At 41.7% G+C, this 16,714-nt stretch overlaps 1 protein-coding gene and 1 non-coding gene across 2 annotated transcripts; one reads left to right on the plus strand and one right to left on the minus strand.

Annotated features, from left to right (window-relative positions):
• The first annotated feature begins 3,349 nt into the window (after positions 1-3,349).
• LOC149298283 (mid1-interacting protein 1-B-like) lies at positions 3,350-3,814 on the plus strand. Its single transcript, XM_089487688.1, has one exon. The coding sequence runs from the start codon at positions 3,350-3,352 to the stop codon at positions 3,812-3,814; it is 465 nt and encodes a 154-aa protein (XP_089343814.1).
• Positions 3,815-10,281: 6,467 nt separating this feature from the next.
• On the minus strand, positions 10,282-10,354 carry TRNAV-UAC (transfer RNA valine (anticodon UAC)). The gene has a single exon. It is a non-coding gene; the product is annotated as a tRNA-Val (tRNA).
• Positions 10,355-16,714: the final 6,360 nt, after the last annotated feature.

Consider the following 16,714-nt stretch of genomic DNA (forward strand, 5'->3'; position numbering starts at 1 on the left):
CCAGGGTTGCTCCATCATTTGTATGAAACGGATACATTTTGGAAATGTTTTTTAGAACGTATGCGTTGAATTCTTGCTTTGTCTTGTGTGCTTATTGGTCATTGCCACTTCTAGCAGCAACCTGGATTTTTTTATTTATTTATTTTTAGGTTGTGCTTTTTTTTTTTTTTTATTTATTTTTTTTTCTTTTCATTTGTTTAACATTTTGCCCTTTCAGCCTACCTATAAAGGAGATTGGGTCCCCGGAGCAGGCATCCAATATGGCCGGATGCTACTTTAACCAATGCTGCCCACGCAAATTGGAGATGGCGTCCTGCCAGCTGACCCCAGCCCACAATTACCCCCCCCATTTTATTATTAAAAAAAAATTAATAATAATTATAAACACAAATCTATTTAAATTTATTTATTTTTAATGTTTTAAACAATAAAAATGGCTGATGCTGCGATCACAGTTAGATGCACCAGGGATGCCCTACTTGTGAGCATGATTATGGCTTCTAGCCCGTTAGGCGTGTCTACCCTGTGATACCGTGTGTACTGTGACTCAACATGGTCTAAGTGCGCAATCTACATGTATGTATAACTGCATATATTGCGTAACTTTGCTAAGGACCATGCGTATTGGCCATCCCAAAATGTGATTTATGAACATGGACTGTATTATAGAGAGAAAAGCCTGGATTGCTGTTCTGAGTGGCAGGCACCGTATCCCTTTGGTTTAGTCCTCCCCTGCGCGTGATGTTTAACGCAGGAGTTAGCGTCTGGGAACACCGCCAAGCCCCGGAGACGGGGTCTGCCTGGCACCGAGCAGATATAATGCGCGATTGAGGAATTCCCAGGAAGCGCATAGATGGGGCGGGAGGCAGAGGAAAAAGTCGCTGCTGTACCCGACTCCGGCGGGAACTAATTATTGTTCTACTAGAGGCGCAGCTGGAAGCCGTCCATTTCATACAGGATATCGTTGAATGCAGGGCTGAGCCGTTTCCGACAGAAACATGGATGTCCTCAAACCGGTCGCTGATCCGTCAACAGCTTCGAGAGCGCGAGCCGTGGACTCGGAGTTACGGGAGGGACAAATTTCCCCTTTTTGCTCTGTCCAGAGGAACACGCGTGTAAGGAGCCGCGCTGTATGTCAGACTCTGTGTGGGGCTTGGCAGTAACATATGAAACATGCATCATTACGTATGCGTGGAGTAGCGCTTTACATATAAACCTGTAGCGTGTCCATACTTCCCTTCTGTAAAGGAAACTAAAACTTCCTGAATACTGTAGCAGGCGGTAATAACTGCTAGCAATGATATAATATAATAGAAATATAAACATTCTCTACCGCTAAAAATATTTTATGTGCATTCTGCAGAAATTCTTTATTCACGTAAAATGTTTAAAAGTTCTTAAAGTTTCTTAAGATTTGGTTTTATCGTTAAAGAGTTTAGAGGAGCGCTCCTACCCGGGGAGACGAAGGGAGCGCAGTATGTATGGCTTGGAGGTGAAGATGTCATAGGGGGATTTTATTTCAAAGGAAGGGGAATGTTGGAACAAGAGGGTCCGAGGTTTACGTGTAATGCAAGGAAGCTTAGCTTTACTGAGAAAGTGGTAGATAAGTGGAACAGCCTTCCAGCAGATGTGGTAGAGGCTATTACAGTGAGAGAATTTAAACACGGGATAGATTTAAAACGATCCTGAAGGGACTGATTAAGGTCTGGGTGTTTACATCGGGATAAATGAGCAGGCCTAGATGGGCCAAGTGGGTCTTGTATCAGAAACCTAGAATTTGACGGCTGCCAGCAGGTCTGCTTGGGTTTATTTACATAGCACACTTGACAGCGCAACTAATGTTTTGTGGGACAGCAACACAATTGTCTGTTTTAGCTTTTTGTCGCTTTGCATAGCACTATATTACAGATCAAGGGTCACTAATCTCTGTTCCACCTGGAAAAAAATCTCTATCTCCATATGGACTCGCCTACTCATCCCTAATGCGTTCTCCTCTAACAGCAGAGGGACTAAGAGCTGCTCTAATGAGGTGCGAGCAGTGCCTACTTTTAACCCTTTCAGCACATTTTACACTTTCTTTTTCTTAATGGTTTGTTCTGACAATAACTTGCTCAGATGATCAACCTATAACATACACATTGAATGATTACAGCTAAGAAGTGTAGGTGCACACTGATGAAGGGGTGTGTGTGTACCCTGAAATATCTGCTTCCACCTTGTCCATCATCGCACTTATTAAACGTGTGGATTTACTTTCAACATCCCTGGGTTTAATGATTACAGTTCATGTTTTTAAGCAAAGCATACCATTTACTAAAAGTAAATTGTTGCAATAAAGATTAATTTGGGAGAAAGACACCAGGTGTGTGTGTCTGTCTGTGTACATATGAGCAGGTCTCTATTACTGTCCCATGTCCCCGTTTTGGAAGCTACACCGATGACTCATTAGCGATGGCTGCGTTCCAGATCAGTCGCCTAGACAGATCCTCCGATAGAAAAGAGGAAAACAAAGTATATTACGTGTTGTTGTAACAGAGCGATTACTTTATCTGCTATACGCCTGAGCGATACAGTGGTTACCCACTATCTAATGAGGCGTAACATCTAAATAATTTGTCTAATGCTGGGGTAAAATACTTGCCACCAAGCCCAGATGCCGAAATGTGATGCTCTAATTTTCCAGCATTGGGCAGAAGCTCTGATCGCCACAATGATCGGCTTCAAGAATGTGTTCAGTCTGGTTTCAGTCTTGCAAAGTAATATAATAGCTCTCTGTATCACTATTGATGCAGTCTGTGATGGAAAAAGTCAGTAGCCCAACTCACCTGTGGGACGACTTAGAAGACAGTGTGGCTTCCAGCCCAAAGACTCATTGTGTGCCTGTATCCTCCTGCTACTACCTGGTGTTTCTGTACTAAAACTTCATCATGATGGGAAAAGCCATCCAGCTACAAATGAATTGGTCTAGACGTACAAAGTTTATTCTCAGCAGGATGCATCTAGTTTGGGTATCTCTGAAAGATGTACAAATGTCCTTTAATTGGGGACAAAATATGGTTTATTGAATGAAACCTTGAATCTATTATCTGTGGGCCTGCTTGGTGACCGTAGCTGGGAGCATCTCCAGTAGAACTAAATGGTGTTTACAGTAGGATGTTTTGTATATCACCTTATCATTGTTCATTGATTTGTTTTTTTTTTACTATCAATTTATCCCCCCCCCCACCCCTTTGCCATTTCAAAAAAGTGTATTTATATAAAAATGATGCCTGTGCTATCCCGCATTTACTCAGTGTGATAAACATTTTTATTGCAGAAGACTGTTTGAAGGCACCAAAGAACTTGAAGCATGGAGGAATCGCAGTATGGACATCCACGCCAATCCCTCCTTGATGCCATTCATCGCTTTAATGCTGCTACGACCATAATGGATGAGACAATCATGGTGCCTAGCATGCTCCAGGACATGACTCCAGATAGGCAGGGCCATGGAGACCATTCCAAGTCTACAGATGTTGTTGAGCAGAAAAACCTGTATGACTCTTACCTCTTGTTGAAATCTCTAAGGCATGACATGAAGTGGGGAATTAACCAAGAAAACAAATCCATACAAGAACACCGTGCTGAAAATGAAGAAGCAACTGAGGATGAGACAAGTGATTTGGTAGAACAATTTCAGCATCACTTAAGAGGTCTTCTATCTGTCCTCACTAAACTTACCAAAAAGGCCAATCTTCTGACCAACTGCTACAAGAAGGAGATCGAAGTCAGCTCTCCAAGTAACGGACATTATTCTAGAAGCATTTCAAACTAAATGATGTTGTTTTTTTTTTCTTGTTCTTCCCTCCCATCTTTGCAGCCTATTTTGCATGGATGCCAATGCATTTTTTGCACATTAATGCACGCACCAGGAAACGCAAAGTAAAATGACTAACTTAGCAGACATTTCTATTGAGGTCCCTGGTGTGTATTGGGACTAGCTCTTAGCCCTACCTGCAACTCTTCTAGCTCTTCTCTATTCTAGATCCCACACACGACCTTGACTCTTGTTTTTCTACCTTGGCTCTATTCCTTCCCTCCCCCAGTTACGCCCAAGCCTGCGTTTTTCCTTCTGGGATCTGTTGCTAAGACGTGCCAAGGTGTATCATGGCCAGCAGAAGGTTTATTCCATTTCAGGAAGCTTAATTTGCAATTAAAGCTGTATACGGACATTTTTTTTATATTATTATATATAATACCACCTCAGGTCGCATACTTTAGCAGGAAAATGATGCAAACATAGTCTTATTTCAAGAAAACAGAACTGTGAATGTCCTGTATTAGGCTACAAGATCGAATTAAAAATACTGGGGTGAGGATGCCTTAACATTTTGTTGGCAAATAGTGGAAGTTGTCCGCCATCTAAGAAAACAATTGGGTTATGTATGAAGAAGGTGATTCTGGTACACTGTTCTTATCACCAAAATGACCAATGGAGTTGAATAATCAGCAAAAACTTACCATTTATTAGTATGGTAACAATATCCCTTTTTGTAGCAGAACAGTTTTTCATACATAACAAAGATGTAACAGGCGGTAATGCATCATGTATTTCTGGACTACGGAAGTGGACAATGTTTTGAGGAACTCGAAGGATGTTGGCCTTGGTGTGGGCAATGGACTTGGTCTTCACCATAATGACTCCTCATGCTCTTCGGATTTTTTTTGACCATGCTGCACCAATTGGAGTATGAAATATAATGCCTATGCTATATAAAGAGCGGAGAATCTTAGGCAAAGTTGTTCATTATTTTTTATTTTTATAGGGAATTCAGCAAGTCAGAATTAAAGGGAAACACCGCCAGATAACCAATGATTTCCGATCAGTATCGGAGATACTCTGCCATATGGTTGGGTAATGAAGCATTCCTTCTCTGTTTTTATTTTGTCTGTCGTGTGATCAGGTCCGGCAGTCAGGTTTTCCAAATCCTATTCTGGTATAACATAAACCTCACCAAGTTTTTTTACCCATTAAAACTGGAGGTCTTTAGTTGTTCGCAGTGCTGCATGTAAAATGTTGGACTTTTTCTGGAGTGGAATAACTTGGTACAGAATGTAAATATACAGCGATCAGACTCCACCTAGCAACAGATGTTTCCAAGTAGCTATGGTGATATGTTTGTCTGGAGGAAGCCAATAAAATCTGACTTTTCCTGGCTGCTCTCGTCTTATTGGCTGGGCGAGCCAGCCCGTATCCTTATCAGTTGTAACCACTCAAGCTGTAACTTTTTAGTTTTTTTCACTTGTTTACACTGTATTATATGCTGCTTCAATAACCGCTAATAACCTTGGAAACATGCTTGTACGATAATTTTAATTTTTATTTATAAGCCGTACAATTCAATTACCCACACTTGATCAATGCCAACATTTTAACATTTATTCCTTTATGTTTAGTGGAATGGGCTTAGAACGTAAGAAAGCATGCAATGTTTCACGTACTCCTCTGCAGCCTTCCTCATGCACTCTTTTTTCCAGTATTTGCTTTTTCCTTTCACCAAACCCAGTCTTCTAATCCTCTTTCTCCACCGTCTCCATCAGTAGTAAAAGTTAGGATGGGTAGTGAGACTGAATATGAAGTATCGTCACATGTTAGCCCAGATTTTAATATATTGCCCTTTACACGTAATTAATAAATATGGCTGACAATTTGCTCTTGAAATTGTCCATTAGCTATGGGCTTGTACATGGTCCTAACCATTCCAATGACTTATGTAGTAATAATGGCTTTACCACGGATTACCCATCAAAAGTGTCATGCTGGATGCCAATGACTTTGAGGAAGCATGCATTTCCCAAATCTGAATATGGTTTAAGGGAAAATTACACTCTGGTATAAAGGAGTTTGGATTCCCACTCAGTGTGCTTAGGCATTCAATTGACCCTGAGAATCCGTTGTTGGGGTCATCAAAAGCAAAGAATCCTGGAAGGAGCAAGTATGAGTTAAAAATGTAAGAAGACGCTCATCAATTAGCTGTTCTTAATGTATAGTGATGTCCATGAGATGAAAGTGGAACTTTCCAGCAAACTCACTGCTAAGTTCCTCGTACAATAACACCAAATATGTGTCTGTCTTTACTTATAACTTTTGTAGTGAAGGAGAGGTTACTGGGACTCTTGTAAAACATGAGGAGGACCCATGGAAGTGACAGGTTTAGTCATCTCTCCCATGCTTAAGGTGGTCTGCCCTAACATGTTTAAACCTTTATCCACCCACCCCAAATGCCATTTCACACCTGGAAATAAAACTCCTTTGTTCGAACACGTTTACAATCCTGTATCAACCTGCACTAGATTGAATGCAGGCCATTTCTTTACTACGTAGAAAGGTCACGAAGTCCATTTTTAGTACCAATTAATGTGCCAAGGCAAGAGGTATATTGGCACCCATCGTGACTCAGGGAAGCACCACAAGGTGTAATTGAAGTATCGCCCCAAGCTGGGACGCATGCCGCTAAGTGGCAAGACTTTGTAGTTCAATGTGTTGTTCCTCAAGGGGTTAAACCCTGATGGCTACAAAGTGCAAACAAGAGTAATCTTGAGCTTAATGACTCCTAAAACACCTACCATCCAGAATCAAAAATGTTCTTTGCCAAATCATAGGATGGGAAATCATTAACTGACTACTCTAGCCAAACAGGCAAGGGGGTACCTGCTACATCTGTCACAAGACTCCGTGCTTTACAAACATGTTGACGATCATAGTTTCATTTCTGCATTGGCTGCCCGTATGTAACATTTGTTTGGTGCTATGTTATGTTATTAAAAATGTAAAAGTGATAAGTGGGGACATTAGATGAAAGCTTCGACATGGACCTTTTTGGGCTCCATGCTTCAATCCCAAGCATTGTGTCAGATTATGACTTGTCACCATTAGACCCCATAGAACCTTCGCCAGGCCAGTGCCAGTAAGTTTAGAATGCGTGGCCACTAGTAAGCAGGAGTTGTGTTCGACCCAGCCTGTCTCCCTCAAGCGAAGGAAACTGGGCAGGGAAACCAATCTCTCTTCTGACCAATGTCTCTGTGCATTTAAAAGGCAAAGAAAACATTTAAGGTGACACTCAGTTACGATATGCATTAAAGGGATTATTAAGGTTCCCGACACCCGCATAATAAAGGATTCCGTGGGTTCAGGACATTCTTCCAAAATGAAAAATAAAAAATTAAAGCACTTACCTGATGAAGTTGCCCTTCTCCTCTATGGTCCGACTGTTCTTATCACTAGAAGAAGCCAATCATGGTCGGAAATGCAGGCCCATTGAAAATAATGGGAGTCCTTGCCTCACATGCATACGGGGGCCTGAGCACAACTCCTGCACAGCATTTATCTGGGGGTCATATGCACATGGGGTGTTCTCCTGAATCTCCAATGCATGTGCAAGGGGGGACAACACCACGATTTAAATAGATCTCAAAGATATTGTGCCCCTGTTTTACCACTCAGTGTCAGACTGGCAAATGGCAGGGTGGCCCTGTCACTTTGAGGCCAGTGGCCGCCTGAAGACATTCGTCTGGCTGAGGGCTGGATATGCGCAGCTCACCCAACAGCCCATTGGTTGTTTGCCCGGTGTGCCAGAACGCCTTGCAAAGCCCTACTAGTGAGGTTCTAGAAGAAAAATTAAAGGCCTCAAAGAGCTATTGGGTTGAGTCATTCCCAAGTATTGGTAAATCTCTGCACCCTTATCACATCTCTCACGTCGTCTAAAAGAGAACTGTCTCTCCATGGGCATTTGAAATGTTGGAAGGTAAGACTTTGTATAAAGGGCGGCACAAAGACAGAACATTCATTTTATGCTCAGAAACAGACATTGTCAACTTTACAAAGTGTAAGTTAGAATCTGTGTGACTGTTACAGTCGACAACACCCATGATGATCACCCAACAACAAAGGCTTTTGAGTTAATTATCTTGCTATCCTCTTTTTCATTCTTCTAGTCTCCTAATGTGCAATGCATTCTGATGTTGTCACTTGACTTTTTTTTACCCGACTCATCCGCAGCATTCTTGGGTCTGCAGGACACCAGATGTGTAGCGCTCACGCTCCTCAAATCTCATGGGGCTCCTGCAAGTCTGTGAAAACTGCAACGCATATAAAAATAGGAACCAATAGTGCAGAAATACAGCAATTTATCCTTTTATAGCAGTAGAGGCGGGTAGGAATATTTGTGTGCTAGCGCCACCTACAGGTCAAATCATCTGAGTCATTTACTCAATGCAAGCCTTTAAATGATCAAAAACTGCTTTCAGAGGGTACAGAGCTTTACATTATTAACATTCATAGACTTCCCAGCCATTTTTCTTTCCAGTAACAGCGAACCAAGGGAGGGCTGGCAACGTTCTGCCTTGGGGCAAACCCAGGCAAAAGGTCCGGCAATGTAGTGGTCAAAAGCACAGGCGAGCAGCACACAATGCACAATATCGGGCCCTGTTCACAAAATAATGCTTCTTTATGGCTTACATTATGTCATATTGACCAAACAGACATTCTGTATCCCCAGAATCAGAGCCAAAGACATCTTTAATTTTTTAAATACTGCTTCTCCCACAGCAGGAGAAAATGCTGTTCCCTCCCCACCGCCCAATGTGTGCCGCAGGACCTGCCGCTGAGCGGTGCAGATGGAGGCCTGTGCATCCCTAGTACAGACCTCTCCAATAGCCAATCCTCTTCAATGCTTTGTGCGCCACCTGAGGTCGAGCTCATGGCTATGATGTCATGTCACTGTGCTTTACAACAGGTGGCGCACAGAGCTCAAATGTGTAATCTCAGCAGAAAGGCATACTCGACTTGCTCTGTTGCAGACTTCTTGGTACATATTTTGTGGCTTTTGAGGGGGCCCATTGGACAGGTGCTGTGGGCATCTAAGATAAGCCTGTGTCCAAGGCATATGCCACCTGCGTCATACGTTGAAAACGTTCCAAACAGCAGTAGAAAAAGTGGTGTCGGAAAGGGACCCCAGCAGTCATATACACTCGAATCTCAGCCTAGTTATTTTCCATACACTAGTTGTGTTCGGCTGAACAGACAGTATCTCCATGCTCAGCTCCAGCTCCGACACGTGGAAGGCTGCAGGCACCCATTGATTTTAATGGAAGCAATTCTTGCCACTAATTGGTTGCTTCAAGTCAATGGTGCAGTTTTCGTGGTTGTGGTTCCTCTTGTTGGAGTGGGATTAAGTAGATCTGGCCCTACCACATGCTATCTTGGGAGCTGGGGAGTGTTCATTCTTCACAGTGAAGAAAATAAGGGGAACGTTGGCTTCCTTGTGCAGAGTTCTGTTCTAGACAACCCTTGTGGGTGGAATTAAACTGATATGCTAATTTTTCCTCCGTAAATGAGCTCAAATTTGTCTATTAAGACACCGTCTGTTAAATGTCATATTTTCTCGCTTTGGGGTGCTCTGTGAGTGTAAGTTTGGGTCTAGCATTAAGCTCTAGGCTACTCAGTACAGATACTGGTAGTTTGGAGCTCATTCACAACAATTTAGGCTGTGTGTGTTTTAGGCATACAAACTTAACAAGCAATGTTTCCTGTACACAGCTAATGTAACGCACTGTGCATAGGCAGTAGACGCAAATTTGACGGGACAGGACCCCAAAAAAAGTGACTGTCCTGGTAAATTCAGGAGCGTTGGGAAGTATGGATATGCTGTCCCTTCTCTGGCCTGCAGGAGAGCCAGATCTTCTTGGTGCTTCCCCACAAGGTGAGGGGCCACTGGAAACCTTGTCTGAGGGAGAGGGCCGCCCAAAGGGGCTACAATGCTTCCCTTGCAAAAAAATTCTGCCCTCTTTCTAATATTAAAAAGAAAACCTTCACTCTAAAAATACACGAACGCAGTGAAAAAACAATGCCGGTGTAAAGACATAAAACCATAAAAAAGGTCTCTGATTTATTACAGGAAGCTCAGGGTCTGGGGCCACCTCTAGAACCCCAGGGCAGCTTGCGGTGAACAAATCTATTCTTCACTTGTAAATGCTCACAAAAATAGCCTAACCGAGGCAGTGTTAAATGCCGCGTTCTGCGGTGGCAGAAAAAAATACAAAACAACCAATATTTCTACCTTAATGGATTTTTTTGTTCAATTATCCTAGTACATGTTTGGATTAACACACACAAAAAAGCTGAATAATAATAATAAAAAAAGGTTATTCCACTTAGATTTTTTATTTATTTATTTTTACAATTGAACGTTTTTATGGTTGATATTAAAAGGGAGAAACAATCCTGCGCTAGTAAAAGAAGCGTGGTTCCACTGGGGCTCGAACCCAGGACCTTCTGCGTGTAAAGCAGACGTGATAACCGCTACACTATGGAACCTGCTGGTGCATGCCTTCACTTTTTCAGTATCCAACTCTTTCGTTTCTCTTTCGTTCCGCTTTCTTTTCGCTGTCGCCCATCACACTTTCTATATGTACATGATATGCCTGCAATAAATAAATTCCAATAAAATGAGTTCGTGGTCAATGTTCTTCCGTGAGAAGAGATTACCGTTTACATAATTTTTTGATATGTAAAACGGATTTAATGGAGTATTTGGAGAAAAAGTATAATAGTGAATAATACCAGAATGCAGGTAAAAATAATGATATAGACTCAAAACAGAAACATTCACTTTTTTTTAAACATTTTGTGTTGCATCCACAGTAGCGTATCAAATTACTGGTGGTCTGCTTTAAATGGTGGGGGCATCGCATTTACTCTGTGTTACTGGGAAAGCCCCGCCCACTGTATAGAATAAATTAACAAGGTTCAAGAAGCTGTTCTATTTTAGGTTTTACCATAACAGGTCCCTGTACAGAGGACTGACTTTTTACCCTGGGGCTATAGTTGCTGGAATTGTATTTTTTATTATTTATTGTTTTATTATTCTTATTTTTAAGTATAATGCTGTTATTACCTGAATTTCATAAGCTTTGTCTTTTTTTATGTAAATAGTATTCAAAAACATCAGACTCCAAACAGGAGCATCTAAAAAACTAAAAATAACAGTAACTGGTTAAATAAGTTACATTCCAAAGAGTCTTTCCAGGAGCAAAGGTCTCTGTTTCCACCTAAAAAAACCCAAAAACTAATCCTTCCAGATTTTATACTTTGTGGTTGCTGTATGTTGAGATACTGAAAGTCTCAGGGACTGAGAAATCTCTTGCATTGTGAGTCTGGAGTTGTCTCTTAGATATTGTGCTCTGATTTAATTATATTATCCGAGCATAGTATTTTTTATTCGAAATTATTATTTATTGCTTTCTATCACCCTACATGAACACTGGTGACAATTAAAGACATATTTACTGGCTGTTATTGAATTAGTGATGTTACAATTCTTTTGCTGGATGTCTTTAAGCGGAAAGGGTTAATATTTAATTATTGTCTGCTTGTTTGCCAGGTCCCCAGATAATTGGTATTGCTTGTTATTTAAAATCTGCAAATAATTCAAGGAAAATGATGTCTGCTAGAAAAAAAAATAGAAAACTATTCAGAAGAGGACGAAGAGGATATTTTCAAATGCCTGCCCCAGCACCTTAACCTGTCTCACAGTTCTCTGTGCCCATAGACAGGGGTTCTAGTGTTCTACTGGTCTGCATTTCATTCTGAAACTCTGCTGGGTTTTTACTCAGACAAGGAAGGCCCTTTTTGCTGAGAAAAACTTCTTCCCCAAAGTGTTCCCATAAAGTTGGAAGCCTAGTATTGACCAAAAAGTCTTGGTATGTCCCCTTCAGCATTTTTGGACAATGCTCTGCTGTCAACTTTGTGGGAACAGTTTGTTGAAGGCCCTTTTCTATTCCGGCATGACTGTGCCCCAGAGCACAAAGCAAGCTCCATAAAGACTTGGATGGATGGGTTTGGTGTGGAAGAACTTGACCGGCCGCACAGAGCCCTGACCTCAACCCCATCGAACATATTTGGGATGAACCGGAACAGAGATTGAGAGCCGGCCCTTCTCATCCAACATCAGTGCCTGACCTCACAAACGCTCTACTGGATGAATGGGCAAAAATTCCCACAGAAACACCCCCAAAATCTTGTGGAAACTCTTCCCAGAAGAGTGGAAGCTGCTATAGCTGCAAAGGGGGGACCAGCTACATATTAGTGTCTATGTATTTATGAGATGTCATCAAAATCCCTGTTGATGCAATGGTCAGGTATCCCAATACTTTTGTCCATTTATATATATATCTAGCTTGGGATAGCCGTGTTAGTCCAGTAGTTTAAATTGGATAAAGGCAAGTACTGCAATACTCATCACTTCTTTAGGTGGAAATAAAAAAGTTACAAATCAAGGTAAAGAAAGTGTAAAGTCAAGAGGTCTTTGGCAAACAGCTGAGGCAACATTCTTTATGAATGGGTAGACTTGTCAATGTTGCGATATCCAGGCAATAACCAATAGCATAGTCAGAGATCAGTCAGTGTGATAGCTATAATGCTTATGTGTTGCCTTATTTGCTGGAAGGAGCCATATAACTAAAATGTGATGCCAAATCACAGGAGTGGTTCTTCTGCCTACGTACCTATTTTACATCTGCATGAAACAGATTGCCAAAGATGGCTAAGGAGGAGGCAATTCATCCGTCTGAGCTCTTCCTCACAGTTCTCCTCTCCTGATGAACCAGGGCAGAGGAAAGCATTGGGCATCCAAGCCCACCCTGCTGTTACCTCTTATTGTGGATGGTTAGAACGGCGATCTCTCGCTCCCCACACTCGCTGTTGTTACTTTAGAACCAACTTTGGGAAACTAGAGAGAAGGTTGTCTTTGCATTTTGTATTCTTGTCCCAACATAATTGATTTGTGTGTTACCGTACCTCACCTGTATAACGCGTTGCACATCCCTTTGGGTGTTAAAATCACTAGTTAGGGCACACAATCTTATCCGCTCAGTGGCCTCTGACAGCAGCAGCTCCCACACTACGGACCACTTGTGGTTTTTGCTCATGCCAAACAACCCAATCTAACACTCTCAATCATACATGTGTATGTGTGCCGTTTGCCAGCTCTCAGCCATCGCTGGGGTTGCCAGATCTTCCATTTAGTACCAGAGGCATGTGACCTGTATGCGCTGCTGGCCAAGAAAAGAAAAATGCCATCCAGCAATATGAAGCATTGATTCCCGGCCCAGAAAGGGGACTTAATTAATTAATCACACAGTGCAGCTCATCTGGCCAACCTGCCTCTTCATCTCAGTATCTAAAACGATGAGTCGCGACAATAATTTTCACTTTCACACGTTTTCGCACTTTGCAGATTACCCAGGTTTCGGGGGCAATTTGCGTCAAATTGTTGCACATTTAAATGCATGAGCACACACGTGGCTGAAGAAGGGTAAAAAACAACATAAAAAGATCACATTTTTACATGATCAGTTAAAAAACAGGGCTTATCCTACCATACAAGAGACCAAAGACCCGAGCTGGCAGGGGGTACCACCAGGATGATATTTCCGTTACCAAATTAGCGCATGAAGGTCAGGCCAAGGACACAAGCGACACACGGCCAGCCCCATTTAATGATCTCTGCCTTGCAAAAAGGCAAATGCGTCTCACCGTTTGCCTTTGTATGATTTACTGGCTCTGGAAACGCGTCATATTAAAATGCTTTCACATCCAGCAGAAGGGTTCTGGAGAGGCATAGTCATAGTAAGGCCAGGGGATAGGAGATTGGAGAGATTGTAGACAGAGATACTGCTAAGCCATCCTTTTTGTCTCCAGTAACGCAGTGCTCTAGACACATGCCCAGTGTACACTAGTGGGGAAGCCAGTCCTGTTTATGCCTATACTGCACTAAAACACAATCTTAAAAATGGTGTGGAACTGCTCTGGGGTTTAAGTTGGGATAAGTCCAACCTGAACAGAAGTCATGGCATGAAGGGTCTCTGCTAAATGATACACTTACTAAAGTTTTTACCCATTGAACGGGGGTCATTGTCAGGATTCCATACAAAAAAGGTGTAGGATGAGGTGTTCATAACCCAAAGAGTCCTAATGTTCGGATTTCTTTATCTCTTAAATAACATGTCAGTGTTGGTTATTTTAGGCCAATTTTTCTCCAACCGCACCTTGGGCTAAAAATATTTGGAATAAAATGAGTTAAGTAAAATGAATAGATGTCAATGCATTATTAGACTATTTTAAACTGTGTAAAGACTTAATGTCTAGTGACTCCTGCTCTGACCAAAAGGTATAATACATTTACTCTCTAGAATTTTGGTTTTGACATAAAATTGAGCTGCAGGGAAATAAATTAACTACAGAATGAAAATCAATGTCCACCCCAAAAAAATAAAATGAAAAATAAATAAATATAAGTAGTTCTATTCGCATCAGATGGCAGTGGTTTGTAAAAAGGCTGCTGTATGCACGGGATCATGTGTATATATAATCTTGTGCACCAGTGCAACCTAGTGGTTATTGGGTGAATTGCATCCTTCATTGACCACACGTTTCCGCTGCAGAGGGATAAGGGTTTTATTACCCTGCTCATAGGGAGGGGGAATAAGGGTGAGCATCACCCCTTACCTGGGTTATAATTTGTTTGGAGGACTCCATTTTATTTGTTTTTCAATTATTTTTATTTTTAAAAGTCCAGCTTGTATTTACAGCTTGTGGATCAATGAATCTGCGACTTGCTTCCATTTTTTCAACACCAATTTCACTTCTGCATAGTTTCTGTGCAAATACGGCACGACCTTTAGTGATTCTGTGGTTGTAATTGCATTTTTGCCCACCACATGCACTTGCAGTTTAATTAATTGATCCCATTGTGTTCTTTGTATGGACAGTACATTATGTGCAGTCCTGTAACAAGGGTGCAGAACTTTATATCACAAACAGACCAGGAGTTTTGGATACTCCATGTTGAGCACAGGTACCCCAAGCCAAATGGATTAAATCACATGTTTTCATGTAATCATATACAGAATTCCTGTTCTTTTTGTGTCCAAATATCGATCAAAACAGTTCTCCTACACCATCTCTAGAATAAGATAGACTTGGGTAACAAAGTGAGTAACGCATTGTTTTCAAAGGAAAGAGCTCAGTAAGGGCTTTCACCGCTTTTTAAAGCTAAATTAACGTACACTGTCTAATATAATTAATTGATAAACAGCGATATCCCGTAGAGGCAGTCTTACTGGCATTTTGCCACAATTAGCCCTTTAGGCTAAAAGACGTTTCGATGTAATACATACCGGGCATTGTGGCAAATGTCAGGTAATCTAAATGATACAGAACCTGTCGATTGATGGATACCATGTCGATTTGGCCGCTCAGATAGTAAATTTTGCTTTAATTTGGTGATTTCAGTACGCTTAAGTTTTGCAATGAGCATAAACAAGAGTCAGGGTCCGACTTTCAGTAAGGTTGCAATAGATTTGTCCCGACCCGTATTTAGTCCGGGATAATTGAATGTCAGTTTTTCTACAGCTGAAAAGGCAGTTTAAAGTTCAAAAATTCTTCATGCTCTCACTTAGGGTCGCTCGGTACCCTCAAGTAAAACAGTTTATACCCCAAATGTTGTTCATGATAGTTTATGATTGTTTTTGACATATTATCATCCCATCCACTGTGTCCGCTGTACCGCGGCCTTTATTATCTGGTGGTACATATCGGTAAGGCCACAGCAGATAACGAACATCTCCCATCCTGCAATCGTCCTTAGCAGAGAGTGTTAATTCTGAACATTACTACGGCTTCCGTTGATAATGCGACACTGCGTTGAACGCCAGCTCCGGCCCCGAGCAATGCTAGCTACCACGATAAGGTCACCGGAACTCTCTCTTAATGACAACCCCTTATAAAAAATGTATGTCGTATGGTTGCAAGGTAGCGAAGGTACCCAACGGAGCATGCATTTTTCATCTGCTTTGACGCTGATTCACCTTAACCCTTCGAGTGCTTTGGGAAACGCTTCATTGTCAGATGCCAGAGTGGTGCAACAGCGAATTCTACTTGCCTCAGCTTTTTGTTTTTCTCCCCCCAGTGTTTACAGACAGTAGCGATCACTGCTGGTATAGGGAAGCAGGAACGAACGCTCACACCGTGCTTGCAATCGCTCTGGAAGCATTTGCAAACAGCACTGGATGAGTGCAATAGGACTGAATGCCTCCCCTCCCCCCACAAAATCCTGGGTAAGCAGAAGGAATTAATACTGTACGCAGGACGATGTTAGGAGGGGGCTTAAGGCGTAAAAAATTAAAGGGGGCCCTGAACGCCTCTAAGTTAAGTGCCGAGAGAAAATAAAGAATAACAATTAACTCTCTGAGTACCAAATGGAAAAGGAATACGCACGGGGAAATCACAAAAATAGCAGCCTGGACGAACCACGAGAGTCATTATCAAACCAAATATAGCTAAAGGCAAAGGGTATACCAAACAAATGAGTAAGAAAGAGCCTTAAAGGAACAGTCATCTTATTTTATTTATTTCATAAATTACCGAGGGGCCAAACTGCCCTACAACGGTAGAAAGCACAGCGTTCCGGTTTATCGCAGGCTTTGTGCGCTGCGTCGCTCCTATAACGCTGCGGGATACGGTGGGGCTTTTAAAATAGATGACGAGGAATGATCGAATTAAATCGAATTAAATGATAAGTAAAAATCACAACGCACACAGCAAACCGCGGTATAATAGGTTTGGAATGATTGGATAAATAGCACATAATTATAATTGTTTAATTCAGAGGAGAAG

Source organism: Sceloporus occidentalis, unplaced genomic scaffold, assembly GCF_023333645.1.
Source record: "Sceloporus occidentalis isolate IW3139 unplaced genomic scaffold, rSceOcc1.0.p SCAF_34, whole genome shotgun sequence".
Classification (NCBI taxonomy): Eukaryota; Metazoa; Chordata; class Lepidosauria; order Squamata; family Phrynosomatidae; genus Sceloporus; species Sceloporus occidentalis.